The following is a 16,258-nucleotide window of genomic DNA, read 5'->3' on the forward strand; positions in this document are numbered from 1 at the left end:
GTTACACCATGTGAAAGGAACTTCAACAAGTAAAAAGAATGAAAATTATAAAAAATTATTTAAAACTTCCTGGAAACATGAGATTGCCTCTCAGTTCAAAATGTGCTTTCCATTGAATATAAATTGACTTTGCAGCCATTAAAACATGAAAATTTGTATTATTAGTTTAAAATGTGCTATTTTACCCATATTTAAATAACCATAATTATGTGAAGCTAATACTATTCTTCTAAAATTTCTCTGGAAAGAGAAACAAACTGGCAACACTAAAAGAAGTGGAATTGTATTTTTACTTACACAGATAGAAGGAAGAGGGGGAAATTTTCAAACTTTATCTAGGGTGACAAGTGTCTCTAGAGCCAAATCAAAGAAACTGCTCTCTAAAGGCATGTGACATTTCATTTCAGGGCCAGTGTTCTTGTCCTGGGACAGATCCCTAACACCAACATTTACAGAAGCTTTACTGAGTATCGAGAGGTAAGAAGCCAAACCCATCATCTTCCCCTCTTTTTTTCTCTTCTCACTTTTGTGGGATTTGCTCTTCCTGGAAACTTATCCAATATTGTGGCAAGTAAAAAAAAATAACAGAAGTCCACAGAAGTAAAAAAAAAAAAAAAGGAGACAGGCATATCCATTAGTTAATGCGATCGTTTAACACTGATAAATAGAGAAAGTAAGAAAAAGAGATGAGCAGGAAAGAGTAAGAGACAAGGAAGAAAGAGAATGGAAAGGAAGGAAAAGAGGAAAGAAAAGAGAAAAAGGAAAGAATGGAAGGGGGCCAAGAAAGGAGGAAAAAAGAAAGGAAGGAAGAGGGAATGAAGGAAGGAGTTTTAGTGATTCATAATAAAATCAAGAGTATGCTGAAAATTTGAGCAGCTTGGTATTTTTTATTAAAATATGTTTTTGCTCACTAGTTCTAAGACATATATATCAAAATTTATTTTATATTAAAATATATATATTTTATTATTTGTATCAAAATTTATGTTTATATTTCTATAAAAAAGAATTTATATCAAAAGAGAGGATCTGTTTAGAATCTTAGCTCTAACTTTAGCTTTTGCCTATGATGGAAGAAAAAAAAACTCTCCAAGGGGTTAGAGCTGTTGTTTTTGTGTAATAAAAGACCTGAGAAATCTCCTCAGTTTAACATTTTGTCTTTCAGGCTGTGTACATTCCAGGAGTGAAAATTTTCCAGTTCTGCAGCGCCATCACTTTTGTAAATGTTGAGGAAATCAAGCAACTGCTGTTGAAAGAGGTAATTACAGCTCTTCCCTACCTATCCATCTCCCTGTCTTCCCCTTTCTCTCCACCACCTTGCCTTCCCTCTCAGTTTGATATTCCTTTCATCTTTTTCAGGTGGACCTGAAAACTGTGCCTCTTACTGATGAAGACTTGAGGACCTTGTTCAGTGACAACAGGTCTGAAATAGGTGAAGGCCCTTTTAAGTGTGCCTGCAACTGTGATGAACCAGAGCCACCCCCCAGGGTTAGAGACTCTTCTCCTTTTCTCTTCTTTTCTCCTCACTTCATCAAGAACTACACTAGTAGTTTCTCAGAAATCCCAAAATCCCCGATTGCTTGGGGTTTGGATATATAATGTGATCTTGAGTAAGATACTTTGATGAGCTTTGGAGAGTTAGAAGGTGAGGTTTTTCCATAGATGTGAGGACATAGGTATTTCAGATCTGAAGCTGGCTCTCCTTGGATTTATGGGTACCCAAAGGTAAGCAAGGCTTTTCTGGAACAGGTGAGTCTCCTACATCACAGTTCAGTATGTGCACAAACCAAACAAGTTTCCCTTAGGCGGATGGATGTTTTACTTAGCCAAAGAACGTAAATGTGCTTTCAACAGCAGTTTGCTTCTTCAGATTGTCATTAAAGATTTTCTGTGATTGACATCTATTCTCCAGTCCTTTCTCTGCCCAGCTTTGGATCTCTGAAATTCTTATATTAAAAGGGCTTGTAAAGATTGTTTTTTTCTCTCCAGGCTAAAGCAATGAAAAAATGAATAGAGTTCTTAGGAATCTGTCACAGCCCCTATAGCTTCTGCTTCTGATCCGGTCATAGTATTGAGAGTAATTAGTGGAAGATATGTGAAAGACCTATTCTAGACAGTGAGTTTCGTCATTGTATCTGATTGCTGTATTAGCTTATGGAAGTAGTGAATTATTATTTAACACAGCGAGCCTAATAATTCCTTTCTTTCCTGGGTAGGAGTGTCCCTCTTCCACTATTTAAGGTCCAAGCGTTCTTCCAGGGAATAAATAACATGCATTCTGAAAGTGATCACTTTATCCACATATGTAGCTCTAATCTCCCCCACCACATATACATGCTCATTGCTACTCTTGACACAGATTTACGTAAACATATACTCTGTCCTTTCCATACCTTGCACCCTGATTCTTACTTTCATATATATCCTTCTAAAGCATCAGCACCATTGAAGTTCCTCAAAATATCATCTGAGCTCCTCTCCATGGATGTTTTCTCCACAAAAACAAAATTAATTCAGCAGGTCATATTTATTCCAAATCTGTCCTTCCTTCTTCCCTTCTCTCCTTGGATTTATATGTTGGCCAAAACATACACATCACATCTGTGAATGAATAGCACATTTTATTGGTCATCTACCTGTTGAGTGCTCAGCACTACGTGCAAGCTCTTTCAAAAAAAATCTCCCTAAAAGAATATCTTGCTCCCTGCCCAAAAGCAGCCAAAAAGCTAGTTGAAGAGCTAAGAATTCCATGTTCATGTTAACACATGAAGTAATGAGTAAACAGCATAAGGCAGTATGTAATTAGCACTAAATTATATAGTATAGCTATAATACAGGCTTTCAGAGAAGAGGAAAATCATTGTGAGCTAGAGTTAGTCAGAAAATACTTCATGGAAGAGATGGGACTGGATCTTGGCCTTGAAGATGAGATAATAACTAGGTAAGTGAAAGGGTAAGAATGCCCTTCCAGAAAGGAGAATAGTATGAACAAATGCCCAGAGGTAGATCTGAGTATGGTATGTTTCTGGGACAGGGAGGAGTTTGGCATGACTATAGTAGAAGGTTCAGTTCAGGAAGTAGTAAGAAATAAAATGAAGAAAGTTAGGGAAAGCTTCCCTGTGGAAGTTCTTACCAAAAGGAGGAAGAGTTTCTATTTGATGTGGTAGACAATAATAATGATTATAATAATAATAATAATAACAATACTAATAATAGCTAGCATTTGTATACCACTCTAATGTCTGCAAAGCACTTCATCTATATTATCTCATTTGATCCTAACTTGTCAGATAGGTGTTATTATTATCCCCTTTTTACAGATGAGGAAAGTGAGAATTGGAGAGGGTAAGTGACTTGCCCAGGGTCACACAACCAATTAAGGGTATGAGGTAGGATTTGAACGCAGGTCTTCCAGACTCCAAGAACAATACTGTATCCACTATACCACCTAGCTGACTCTATAAAGTCATTGCTGATTTCTGAGCATCCTTTGACCCTAGTTGGAATGCCCCTTCCCCTTCTCAATTTCCTAATTTTATTTCCCTTTTTTCAAAGCTCAATTCAAGTCCTACTCCTTCCACCAAATCATCCTTAACCACACCACATTTCACAGATCATTATCTACTACGAGGCCCTATAGTATTTGTTATCTGTACCACTCATTTATTACCCAGCATATGCTATCTTTTTTTAAAATTTCTATTTCTAAGTATATGTCCCATCTCCCTTAATTAGAACATAAGTTCCTCAAGGGTAGTGGCAGTCTCCTAATTCTTTTGTGTTCTCAATACCTAACACACAGTAGATACTCAGTAATTTTTAATCATTACCAGTAATTGAAATGAATGATAATGTTTAATGAAAACAATGTTTAATGAAAGTAGTATTTAAGGAAAAACAGTTTGGCAGAGATATAATTATACAGAAGTGATTGGAGGTGCCAAAGCATTTGCTAGGATACTGGTGCAATAACAAGCATAAAGGGATGTGGGCACCTGAACTGAGGTTGGGCAACGGGAGTGAAAGAATCAAGATTAATGCCAGGTTTGAGAAAAAAAAATTGATAGGGGCTGGTGATTTATTGTGATTGTAGATTTTGACCTGGAAGAGACTTTAGAAACCATCAAATCTAACCCACTTTGCTTTACAGGTGAGGACAGTGAAGCACAGAAAGGTTAAGTGACTTGCCCAAGGTGGCACAGCTATTAAGTGTCTGAAGTGAGATTTGAACCAGTCTTCCTGACTCCAAGTCCATTACTCAATCCACTATAAAACTTTGTCCTACATATAGATATAAATAAAGAAGTCAAAGATGATTTCAAATCTTGAATGAATAAACAAATGAAACTGATAATCCAACTTAAAAATAAATACAGTGCTCCATGAAACATAAATGTATTTTAGAAAAACTTTAATGGAAAGGCATTGTAGGAGGCTGTCTCTAATTTTTTTTCTGAATTTAGTTAACTCTTTTGTATATACAACCGATGTCTACCCTTTCTATGCATAGAGAGAAGTTATAAGAGTGAGCCTGTTGGAAGGCGGGATGGATAGGTTTGGTTTTGTGTATGTTGTGAAATTGAGGCAACCATGAGACACATGCAAGCTAGCAAAATGCATTGGAAAGGGCCTTGGATTTGGAGTCAGAGGAACTGGCTTAGGTCACAGATCTGCTATTTAAATCTTATGGACAAATCACTTAATCTTTCTGGGCCTTTGTTTCTTCATTTGTAAAGTGAAAGTGTTGGACTAGATGTTTTCTGAGGTCTCTCTTAGCCCTAAACCTGTGATCTTATGATTTAAGTAGGTATATCTAGTACGTAGTCTGAGAAGACTTTCTGAAGGAGGGAAGATGTGACAATAGTTTGGAATAAAGGAAGGGCGATGAAGTGACCTAACAGAAGAAAAGTGGTAGATTCTGCCAGCTTCCTTGCTCCAGGTACAACTGCCCTGTCCGAGTTCAATTTCTGGCCCTTTTTATATGTTGCTTCTTTACTCTTATTCCAGATTGCTTACACAGAATACCTTGAGAACAGATCTGAAAGTGATGTATCCTCCATTGATCTGCTCCAGTGCTCACGATTTGGAAGTGCCTTCATGAACCATAGTCTATCTGAAGATCAAATAGCTTTAAGACACCTAAATTCTAAGAGTGAAGAAGTAGAGAAGTCTGGGTTCCCAGTCATACCACAATAAACAGTTCTGGAGTTCAGTTGTTAACGGCTTCACCATCAACCAATGAACAGGGTGAAGGTCATCATAGGAACAAACTTGACCCTGGAAAACATAATTCTGATGTATCTTTCATGTCAGCTATCCACACTATCATCCTGGATTTCACCATGGTGAATTTTGTAGATACAAAGGCTGCACAGGTAATAAGACAGGTAAGTGATTCATAAAGAGGCTTTAGCAACAGTCCCTCCCATTATTTATTCTTAATCTGAGATGTCTGCTATCTTTGCTAGTCATTTATTTCCTAGTATTAGCTGGCCATTTTTTCAGAGTTCAACCAAAATACAAAGAAAATAAACACCAAGCATGTAACACCTTGATGAATTGAATTGGTATATAAACTTGGCATCTAAGTGTTCATATTCACTGATACTTTTTAGAAGCAGATTTTTCTACATAAAAATTGTAATTCTCTAGAAAAGTCATGTTTTGGTCAGTCTTGATTATTGAAAACCAGAAAACTCTAATGACTTTTACAGTCACTTTTGGGGAGAAAAATTTTTATTTTCTTTAAAGACTGGGTCACACTATCTCACCTATGCTGGAAGTATAGGGGCTACTCATGGGGCCATTCCCATTACTGATCAGCACCTTAGCTTTGATTTGCTCCATTTCTTTTGGTTTGTTTTTTTTTTTTTTGTTTGTTTCTTTTTTTTTTCCAGGCAATTGGGGTTAAGTGACTTGCCTAGGGTCACACAGCTAGTAAGTGTCAAGTGTTTGGTCTGAGGCCAGATTTGAACTCAGGTCCTCCTGACTTCAGGGCCGGTGCTCTATCCACTGCACCATCTAGCTGCCCCGATTTGCTCCATTTCTAACCTGAGCCAGCTCACACCTTCTTAGTCAATCTAGTAACTTCCCTCTGACCCACCACCCCTATCCTGAGAGCTCACCATATTAATGCTGAAGTTAGGGGTAGACAATAAGTAAAGTATAGCTCACTGCAGCTCAAAACCCTCAAGAGATCTGCCAGTCTCCTTCCTGCTATTTGGGATTACAAGAGTGTACTATCACACCTAGCTGTTTTCCACATAAGTAGATTAACAGAAGAGCAAGTTTTACTGAATTCCTACTATGTTGTGGGAAAGATTGGATAGGATGACTTAAAATAAATAGAAGGCCTTGCTCCACCACCAAGAGCTTACAGTCTAGCTGGAGAAACAAAATATTCACCTATGAAACAATTTATAGTTACTTATAAAACAACATATGGAATTATAAAACTTAAAGCTGCGTATCATCTGGTCTAACCTCATTTTACAGATAAAAGAACTGAATCTCAGAGGAGAAATGAGTTATTATCATCCACGTAATAGTGACAGAGCTACGACTAAGACCCAGGTCTCCTGAGTCCTGATAGTGTTCTTCCTGTTATCTAGCACTCATTCTCAAGTAGTACAAATTTTATAACAAATTGATACAGATACTTACAAACTGAGGACATAAATAATGAAATGATGTAGAGCAAAAGAGTGATCATCCCAAGGTAGAATGGATCAGGGAAGTCTCCCTAAAGAACAAAGTTTTGAATCACATTTTAAAAGAAGAAAGAAATATGAACTTGTATGTGTATGTGTGTGCATGTGTGTCTGTGTGTGCACACGTGTAGACAATCCCAGAAGGGACAACAGCACCCATAAATACACAGAATCAAAAAATAAGTAAATTGGGTGTAGGTCAATTTGACTGAACAGGTGTATGGAAGGGAGAGTTAGTGAGGTTAGTGAGACATTGGTCTTAGTAGGGTGAAGGAAGGAAGGAAGGGTTTGAAAGCTCAACTGAGGAGGGTAGATTTGACACTGGAAGCTGCCTTGCCACTTCTGGCAGTGTTCAATTCACCACACATTTATTATATGTTTACCATGTTCCAGGTACTGGGAATACTAAGGCAAAAATGAAACAGTCCCTACTTCTATGGTGCTTACATTCTATTGAGAGGTTGCAATATGTACACAAACAAATAAATGTAAGATAATTTGAGGGGGAAAGTGTATTAACTACCAGGAGAATCAGAAAAGTCTTCTTGGAGGATATGGCATGTGAGCTGAATTTTAAAGAAAGAAAAGGATTCAGAGACATAAGAAATGAGAAAGAGAGTATAATCCAAGCACAGCAAAAGACTTAGGCAGATGCACAGAGGTGGCAAATGGAATGTGGAATTCAGGGAAAGCTTGAGGTCCAATTTAGTTGGACTGTACAATGCATGGAAGTGAGTAATGAGAAATAAGCCACACCAAGAATTTTGTTTTTATTCCTAGAATACTGAAGGCTTTTTTTTTAATCAGAGAAGTATAATAGGGAGATTATTTTGGTAGCCATGGGAAGGATTGGAAAGGAGAGGGATGGGAAATGACAGGGAGATCAATTAGAAGGCTATTATACTACAATAAACCACTTAAGAGGTGATGAAGTACTGGGCTTGGATAGAGGCCATATGAGTAGAGAAAAGGGAGCCTACAGATGTTAAAGGTTCTATAATTGACCACTGATGGGTTATGATGGAGTAAGGGAAAGGGACGAATCAAGGAAGACTTTGAAGTTATGAATGTGTATACCTGGAAATCTGGTGGTGCTCTCAGTAAAAGTAGACTTTTAGAGAAGACAGGGGAGGTGATGAGTGAAAAGTGTCAATGGGACCTCCAGTCAGTCAACAAGCATTGTTGTTGACAATGAAGAGCTAGAGTTCAGGAGAAATTAGGGATGAATATAGATTTGAGAGTCACTTCTGTTAACCCTCTGCTAAACTTCTCAATCCTGGCCAGCTTTCCATATTCCACTTTTTTTTTCTCCTACAAGTTCCAGTTACCTGCTTGCTCCTTTGATATTATTACAAGTATCCTTTTTTTCCCACCTGGATTCCTTTCTACACAGATATCCTGTGGAAAAGAAAAAAAGATTTCCAACTTGTCCCCCTTTGATGTCTCTGAAATAAATCACAAAAGCCTTCTCTAGGCTTTTAAAATAATAGTTTACTCTTTGGAAATGCACAGAAACAGATGAAAGTTTAACATACTAAACAAAATGGGGAAGTTATAAAATTTTTAAAAATCGAAAAACCTATAGTAACTGACAGTCTTGAACTTTAATGCCGTGGAAATGGAGTGGTATGTTTCATGGTCTCTTTCATTTTTTGTTAACTCATCTTTTAAATTTTTTTCTCCTAAGACTCTCTCTCTCTCTCTCTCACACACACACACACACACACACACACACACACACACACACACACATATACACTTTAGAGGAAACCAAAAGTACAATCAAGAAAAAGCTTTACCAAGTACAGATTTCTTATCCTAGGTAACTCAAATCTAGCCACAAATCAGTTTAACTGGTGCACTTTATGGGTCACCTGGCCCCTGTCTGTTCCTTTTCCTATCCTCAGCTTTTTGTCTGAGTTAAATGCCAGACCAAGTCTCCTCGGTATCTGTCCTAAGATTCAGGTTAACAGCACTGATAGATCTGGAGGGATTCTCTCAGTGTCTTCTAGAACCTGCTTTCTAGTCTTCTCTTTGGGTCTTCTAAATCACTTTTCTGATCCCTGGCTGGGCTATCTTTTGACTTCCCTTGATCTGTGGACTCTTGGGCAATGAAGTCATTTTCCTGTGTGATCCTAAAGATTTCCTCTGCGAGGCTTTAACTGAGTTTCACTAATTGTGCAGTAAGCTCTTTTAACCTCTCTAGAATGCTTCAGGGTTATAGCCCTGTTCTTTTTCTGTCTTATTCATTTGGCCTGAAACATACTCACTAGCCGATTGTCAAATCTGATTCTATCCCTTGAGTGAATCTTAACTTATTTAACTGTTATTCTAGGCTAGCATCTGGATCTAATCCCTGCAGTGCCTAAGATGTTGGTACAGTCTCTGGAAAGCAAATGTATTATATATGCTCATAGAATCCTAGACTTTGAACATCTAGTCTAACCCTCTTATTTTTCAGATGAGGAAACTGAGTCCCAGAGAGGTCACGTCTAGTCAACAAACATTTATTAAGTGTCTACTTTGTGTCATGCACTGTGCTGAGTTCTGGGGATACAAAGAAGACAAAAAGTCTGTGCCCTCAAGGAGCTCACATTATAATGGGGGTAACAACATACAAACAACTGTATATGAATAAGATATATGCAAGATAAATTGGAGATAATCTCAGGGGGAAGGTACTAACATTAAAGAGGATTGGAAAATACTTCTTTCAGAAGGTAGAATTTTAGCTAAGACTTAAAAGAAACCAGGGAAGACAAGAGGCAGAGGTGAGGAGGAAGAGGATTCCAGGCAAAAGGGACAGCCAATGAAATAGTCAGAAGATAAAGGGTATTGTATGAGAAATAGCAAGGAGGCCAGAGTTACTAGATTGTACATGGAGGGAAGGAAAGTATAAGGACTCTGGAAAGGTAGGAAAGGTCCAGGTTATGAAAGGCTGTAAAAGCCAAACAAAGGATTACATATATCTGTGCACACACACCCACACACATATATATATACACACATATACATACATACACACACACACACACACATATGTATATATGTATATCCTGGAGGAAATAAGGAAACCCTAGAATTTATTCAGTACTACAATGACATGGTCAGACCCGTGTTTTAGGAAGATTACTTTGATAGCTGAGTGGAGGATAGACTAGAGTGGGAGAAGAAGACCAACCAGAAGGGTATTGAAGCAGTCCTGGTGTGGGGTAATGAGGGCCTGAACCAAGGTGGTAGCTATGTCAGAGGAGAGAAGGGAGTGCATGTAAGAGATGTGAAGGTAGAATTGACAGGGCTTGGCAAAAAATTGAATATGGGGAAAGTGAAGGTGAGGAGTCAAGTATGAGACCTAGATTACAAACCAGGATGACTTGAGAGGATGGTGATGCCCTTGACAGTAATAAGGAAGTTAGAAAAAGGAGTTGGTTTGGGAGTGGAGAGGAAATGATAACAAGTTCAGTTTTGGATATGTTAAGTTTAAGATGTCTATGGGACATTGGCAGATAGCACAATGAATACAAATACCAGCTAGAATGGTGTTAGTAGTGTTAAAGCTTAGAATCAGCTGAAGCAGATGAGAAAAGCTAAAAACAACAAAAAGGGTTTTATAAAAGTAATATTAGGAAAAATAGGAAGCTCAAAAGAGGGATAGGACTATTGTTTAGGATAACTGGAGCAATAATAAATGACGAGAGAAAGAAGGCAGAACTGCTTAATTCTTTTTTTGCTTCTGTTTTCTCTGACAAGGAGAATGTTCTTTAAAGAAATAAGGTTAATATGGAATTGATACTCAAGATAAATAAAGAGATAGTAAGAAAATACCTGGCTGCTTTTGATGGGTTCAAGTCACCTGTACCAGATGAACTACATCCTCCAGTACTCAACAGAGGTTTGATGATCTTTGAAAGATCATGAAAAACAGGAGTTGTGTTAAAGGACTGGAGAAGGGCAAAGTTCCAATTTTTTAAAAAGGAAAGAGCCTGTATTTTGTAAACTATAGTCCAATGAGCTTCAATCTCTGACACAGTAGATAGAAACAGGAACTGTGGTTTCATTGACAAAGGAAACTCGCAGATGAGAAGCCTTCCTCTACCAATGCAGTTCAGCACCATCTTTGTAAGTGATAGTCTTAGAGAGCTGACTAGAGCACTGACTAGAGAAAATAAAGAACTTAACTCAGAGGGCTACACAGCTAGAATGGGTCAGAGGGGTGTCCTGAACTCAGGTCTTCTTAGCTCTGACGCCACCCTCCATCCACTAATCTGTGCTGCCTCTCTGGAACGTAGCATTTAAAGAATGCCTAGTGAACACCTAGAAAAGAAAGCAGTGATCCAAACGTGCCAGCATGGCTTCATTGAACAAAGTTTATGTCAAGCTTACTTTATTCTTATTTTTGACAGTTACTAAGCTGGAATATTAGGGGCCTGCCATAGATGTAATTTACCTATATTTTAGCAATTCAGTTCATCAGGCATTTATTAAGGAAGGAGGGAAGTATTTCTTAAATGTCTATGTACCAGGCACTGTGCTAAGTACTTTACAGATATCATCTTATCTGGCCCTTGCCCTAGGAAATAGGTGCTATTCTTATCCTCATTTCACAATTGAGGACAGCTAGTACTTGTTTAGAGTCATAGCTGAACTCAGGTCTTCCTGACTCGTGACCCAGTGTTGTCTCCACTGGGTGCAGGGGATAGACAGATAAAAATGAAAGGCCCTGTCTTCATGAAGAGAAACAACCTGTACCTGAGTAAGTAAACACAAAATATATACCAAGTATAAAGGAATAGCAACAGGGACTGAACCAATGGTTTCACTGATGCAGGAGGCAAGGAAATTCCCTCAGTTAATGCAGTTGCTCTTCATACTCTTAGAGAGTTGTGTAGAACACAATTTGTTTTTGTAACTTGGCCAGGGTCATACAGCCAATATGTATCAGAGGCAGGACTTAACTCTGGACTTCCTGGTTCTGAGGTCACCTTTCTATCCTCTGTGACCAAGTAAATGCAAAGCAATTTTAGGTGGTGAGGAGAGAGTACTAAGATACCATGTAGATTTAAAAAAAAACTCATAAGTAATAGCACTTGAACTGAATTTTTAATGGAGCTGGGGATTCCAAGAAATGGAGGTGAGCAGGGAGAACATTCCAGAAACAGAGGATAGATAGCCTATGCAAAAGCCAAAGGGTGGGAGACAGAATATTGGGTTGGTTGGTTGATTGTTGTCCTTTGTTCTCGAAGAAGACTGAAATGACATCACTGTGTTGGATTTAAGGTACAGTGTGTCTGACTGGCTGTTCAAACCAATGCCAACTTGGAAGGCTCTACCACAGGTTGGACACAAATAGTTCATATGAACATTTGGAAAGAAGTATCTAAATTTGTGCATCTCACATTATTTTGGAGCTACTGCAATTCTGCTTCACTCATAGAGTACAGCACCTTCTTTGATGCAGGCACACCATGCTGAGTGGTGCTTTGCCAATGTCTCATGTCACAATCAATTCCAAAGTTCTTCAGAGAGACCTTGCGAGTATACTTCTATCACTTCTGACCTTTATATGAGTACTTGCCTTGTGTGACTTCTCTGTAAAGTAGTCTTTTAGGCAAATGTACTTTTGAAGTCCAAGTAACATGGCCAGCCCATCAGAGTTGCACTAAGTTTGAATGCTTGTCAGTTTAGCTCAAGAGAGGACCTCAATGTCCAGTACCTTATCTTACCAGGTAATCTTCAGAATCTTCCTAGGACAATTCAAATGGAAGTGATTCAGTTTCCTGGCATGGCACTGGTATACTGTCTAGGCTTCACAGGCATGCAACAATGAGATCAGCACAATGTCTCTGTAGACTTTCAGTTTGGTAGGCAGCCTAACACCCCTTCTCACTCCCACTTTCCTTTAGAGCCTCCCAAACACTGAGCTAACTCTGGCAATGCATGCATCAACCTTATCATCTATGTGTACACTCCTAGAAAGTATACTGCCAAGGTAAATGAACTTATCCATAGCATTCAAAATTTCTCCATTTGCTCTAACCAGTGGTTCCACATATGGATAGTGTGGCACTTGCTGGTGAAGAACCTGTGTTTTCTTGGTGTTAATTGTTAGACCAAAATTAGCACAAACAGCAAAGAATCCATACTTTGTTGCATCTCAGCTTCAGAAGCTGCACTGAATGTACAATCATCTGCAAACAAAAAATCATGTACCAATTCTCCCTCCACTTTGGCTTATAGCCTTTTCAAGTTAAATAATTTACCATCAGTGCAGTAGCTGACCTTGATGCCTTTTTCGTCCTCCTTGAAGGTATCTAACAACATTGCTGAAGACATCAGGCTAAAAAGCATGGGAACTAGCACACATCTTGAGAGCATTGTCCATTATCCAAGAACCTGTGTAAGCATGCCATCATAGAAGTGGTGTACAATACTCTCTGGGTAACCAAATTTTGCCATGATCTTCCACAGCCCCTCATGACTGACAATATCAAAGGCCTTGGTCAGATTGACAAACATTGTATACAGACCTCTGTACACATGCCTCCTGGCATATTTCCTGGAGTTGTTGGGCAGTGAATATCTCTTGCTATAAACTCATAAAATTTTAGCCAGCCTTTGTATGTATGTATAGAATCAGCACCAGGCACTTTGCCACAGCAGAGGAGCCTAATGGCATTCAAAACCTTTTCTTCAGTTGGAAGTTCAGTTAGAGAGGAGTTGACTTCAACCTGAGGTATCCAGACAATGGCTTCAGCATTGATTGATAACTGTCTGTTGAGAACACTATAGAAGTGTTTGACCTATCTCTCCAGCATCATGTCCTTATCATTTATCAATGTGGCTCCATCAGCACTGAGTAGCTGAGACACACCATAGGTCGTCAGCCCATAAATAACCTTCAGGGCATCATTAGAGCGTTTTGGATTGTTACGATCAGTGTAAAACTGAATTTCATCTTCCTTCTTAGTGAGCCAAGAATCCTGCAGCTCTCTAAGCTTCTCTTAAACTCTTTTTTTTTAAAGTGAAAATGATTTATTCATTTATTGAAGCCTGTTTTATTATGGACAGCTCCTTTTCCCCATTGTGCTCTAAATTGATATCTACTAAAAGAAAAATGAGGGTTTACTGGCAGGATAGTTCATTCATCTCTAAGGAGACAGAGTTTAACTCTTTCAAAAGTAAAGTTCAAACTTTGTATTATTAACCATTTCATAATGGCATAACTGCATTACTATAGCTTCCTTTCATACATGTTTTGATTTTTTAAATGTTCCTAGCCACATAGAAGAGAATGAAGGACAAATAACAACGACAGCTAAACAAAGTGATCTATAAGACAATAACTTAAGACTTTGACTTCTAGGTGGCTAGAAACATTTAAAAAGTTAAAACATGTATGAAAAGAATAGAAAATTTGAACTTTACTTTTGACGGAGTTAAACTCTGTCTTCTTAGAGATGGACGGATTATCCTTCTGGTAAACCCTGTGGAGTTCTCATTTTTTGTTTCTCAGCTTCTGAATTTCCCAATCATGTTCGTCAAGCCCATCTTGATGTTTGTGAGTGTTCTAACCCAGGTGAGTAAATGCAGTGCTGTACATCAGTTCTCTGAAAGCTGCCCACTCCTTTTCTGTTGCACTGTTACTAACCATGCATTTGATCAGCTTTCCCTCCAAGTTAGCCAGGAACTGTTCCCACTCAGAGAAGCGCTCTAATCTGTTGACCTTCAGTCTTCTGGTAGTTGTCTTGCCTTGGGACTGCAGCTTTTGTTGAATACAAATATTTAACTTTGAAAGGATAAATCTATGATCAGTCCAGCACGCTGTACCACACATTGCCTTTGTCACTTTCACATCCTGTTTGTCTCTTCTGCTTACAATGACATAGTCTGTTAAATGCCTCCCCCCAAAATGTTTGCCGCAAGGATGCATCCATGAAATTTTATTGCATTTAGGTAAATGGAATACAGTATTGATGATAAGAAGGTCATGAGATGCACAAGTTTTCAGTAGTGACTGTTGCTGTTTCTAACTCTGTTCCTCCTAAGAACTCCCTGCCATGCTACTCTGTGCCTACTCTTGCATTAAAGTCATCGAGAATTATAAGCTTGTATTCTTTTGGCACATTGAAGATGAGGGTTTCCAGGTCTTCATAAAATTTTTCTTTGACCTCATCAGGATTAGCCATGGTGGGAGCATATGCACTGATAATGATAGTGTGGTGCTTTCCTGCAAGTGGCAATCTCTTTATCATGAGACTGCCATTCACTTCTCTTGGTAGGCATATAAGCTTGTTGACTAGATTAGTTTTGATTGCACAACCTATGCCAGCTTCATGGAGCTCCAGCAATGGAGCATGCCAGCTCCAACTTCAGTTAAAAAAAAAAAACATATATCCACCCCTGACATGTGTAAGCTGGCCTTCATTTGCCAGGCCTTTTTCACTCAGGATTCTATTTGGAAACAATACCTGGTGAGTTCTTTCACAACAAGAGCTGTTCATCTTTCAGGTCTACTGGATTTCATGTTGTCTGTAAATGTGTGTACATTTCGTGTACTGACAGTGAGTGGAATCATCTTTGCAAAAGTTTTTGTACATTTTTTGTGTTTCAGCAGCAGGGTTGGATCCCCACCTGTTTGCCTGTGGTAAGCAGGTCAGATTTGGGTGAAACAGATGATTTTTAGGGCCCTTTTTCTAGCCCCTTCCTCATGGCAGGAGACAAGTAGTGTGGTACTTCAAAAAAGCTACTCAGACACCCAAGGGCCTGCTGAATCCCAGTGCTGCTTCAGTCCATTGAGAAGAAAATCCTATGGCCTGGGCCTCCTATGTGCAGGGTTATGACTACGGTTCCCAGTGTATCCATACTTGCTGTTTCGTCACTTACCCATCACCACAGGACTTTGAGGTAGGTAAAAATAGTAAAATGGTATGGGTGATGTCTTTTGATTCACACATAAGTTGGATTTAAGTGAGGCAGAGTTTTGAGAAGTTGTTTGCCTCCGTCTCTCTTCCAAGTTATCAAAGTCCAGCGATAAAGTGAAGATGAGTTGGTGATGGCTGAGGATACGGTGGATGAGCTTGGTGTCCTCAATATCTAGCCAAGCTCTAAGCACTCCGTAGCACCTGCTTCAGCCACTTTCATGGCCATTGGAACAAATTGTTCTCATCCACCCATTCTGCTTGAGGAAGTCTTCACATACTTGGGGTAGACACCCCTCTAACTCATCAAAGGGTTTGAGATCCCTCAGTTATGATCAACATGGTTTAGCCCCTCTGCTGAAATGGTTTACTAGGGTATGGCTGCTTCCCATGCTGTAGCTTCTTGGAGCCACAGGTGAGAGTTGGGTGAATCAGGTGGACATCAAAGGTGGAAAGCAGCCCTCATACCAGAGGTACTAGTCTTCCCTGAACACACCCTACATCCTACTACAGGAAGTAATTAAAGTGCACTGGAAAGTAAATTGAGTGAGAGGGAGTAATGTGAATTTAGTGCCAAGAGGTAGAATGGCTCTGAGTGTCAAAAGGCAGAGTTTGTATTTTATTTTTAAG

At 38.9% G+C, this 16,258-nt stretch overlaps 1 protein-coding gene across 1 annotated transcript in view; it reads left to right on the forward strand.

Annotated features, from left to right (window-relative positions):
* The window catches only part of SLC26A8 (solute carrier family 26 member 8), a 180,657-nt gene that overhangs the window by 106,120 nt on the left and 58,279 nt on the right, over positions 1–16,258 (forward strand). Inside the window, 5 exon segments of the mRNA XM_020999637.2 lie at positions 408–477; positions 1,166–1,258; positions 1,360–1,488; positions 5,008–5,161; positions 5,164–5,387. Coding sequence (XP_020855296.1) covers positions 408–477; positions 1,166–1,258; positions 1,360–1,488; positions 5,008–5,161; positions 5,164–5,387 — 670 coding nt within the window.

This window comes from Phascolarctos cinereus, unplaced genomic scaffold (assembly GCF_003287225.1).
Source record: "Phascolarctos cinereus isolate Bilbo 61053 unplaced genomic scaffold, phaCin_HiC Scaffold_5;HRSCAF=322, whole genome shotgun sequence".
Taxonomy (NCBI): Eukaryota; Metazoa; Chordata; class Mammalia; order Diprotodontia; family Phascolarctidae; genus Phascolarctos; species Phascolarctos cinereus.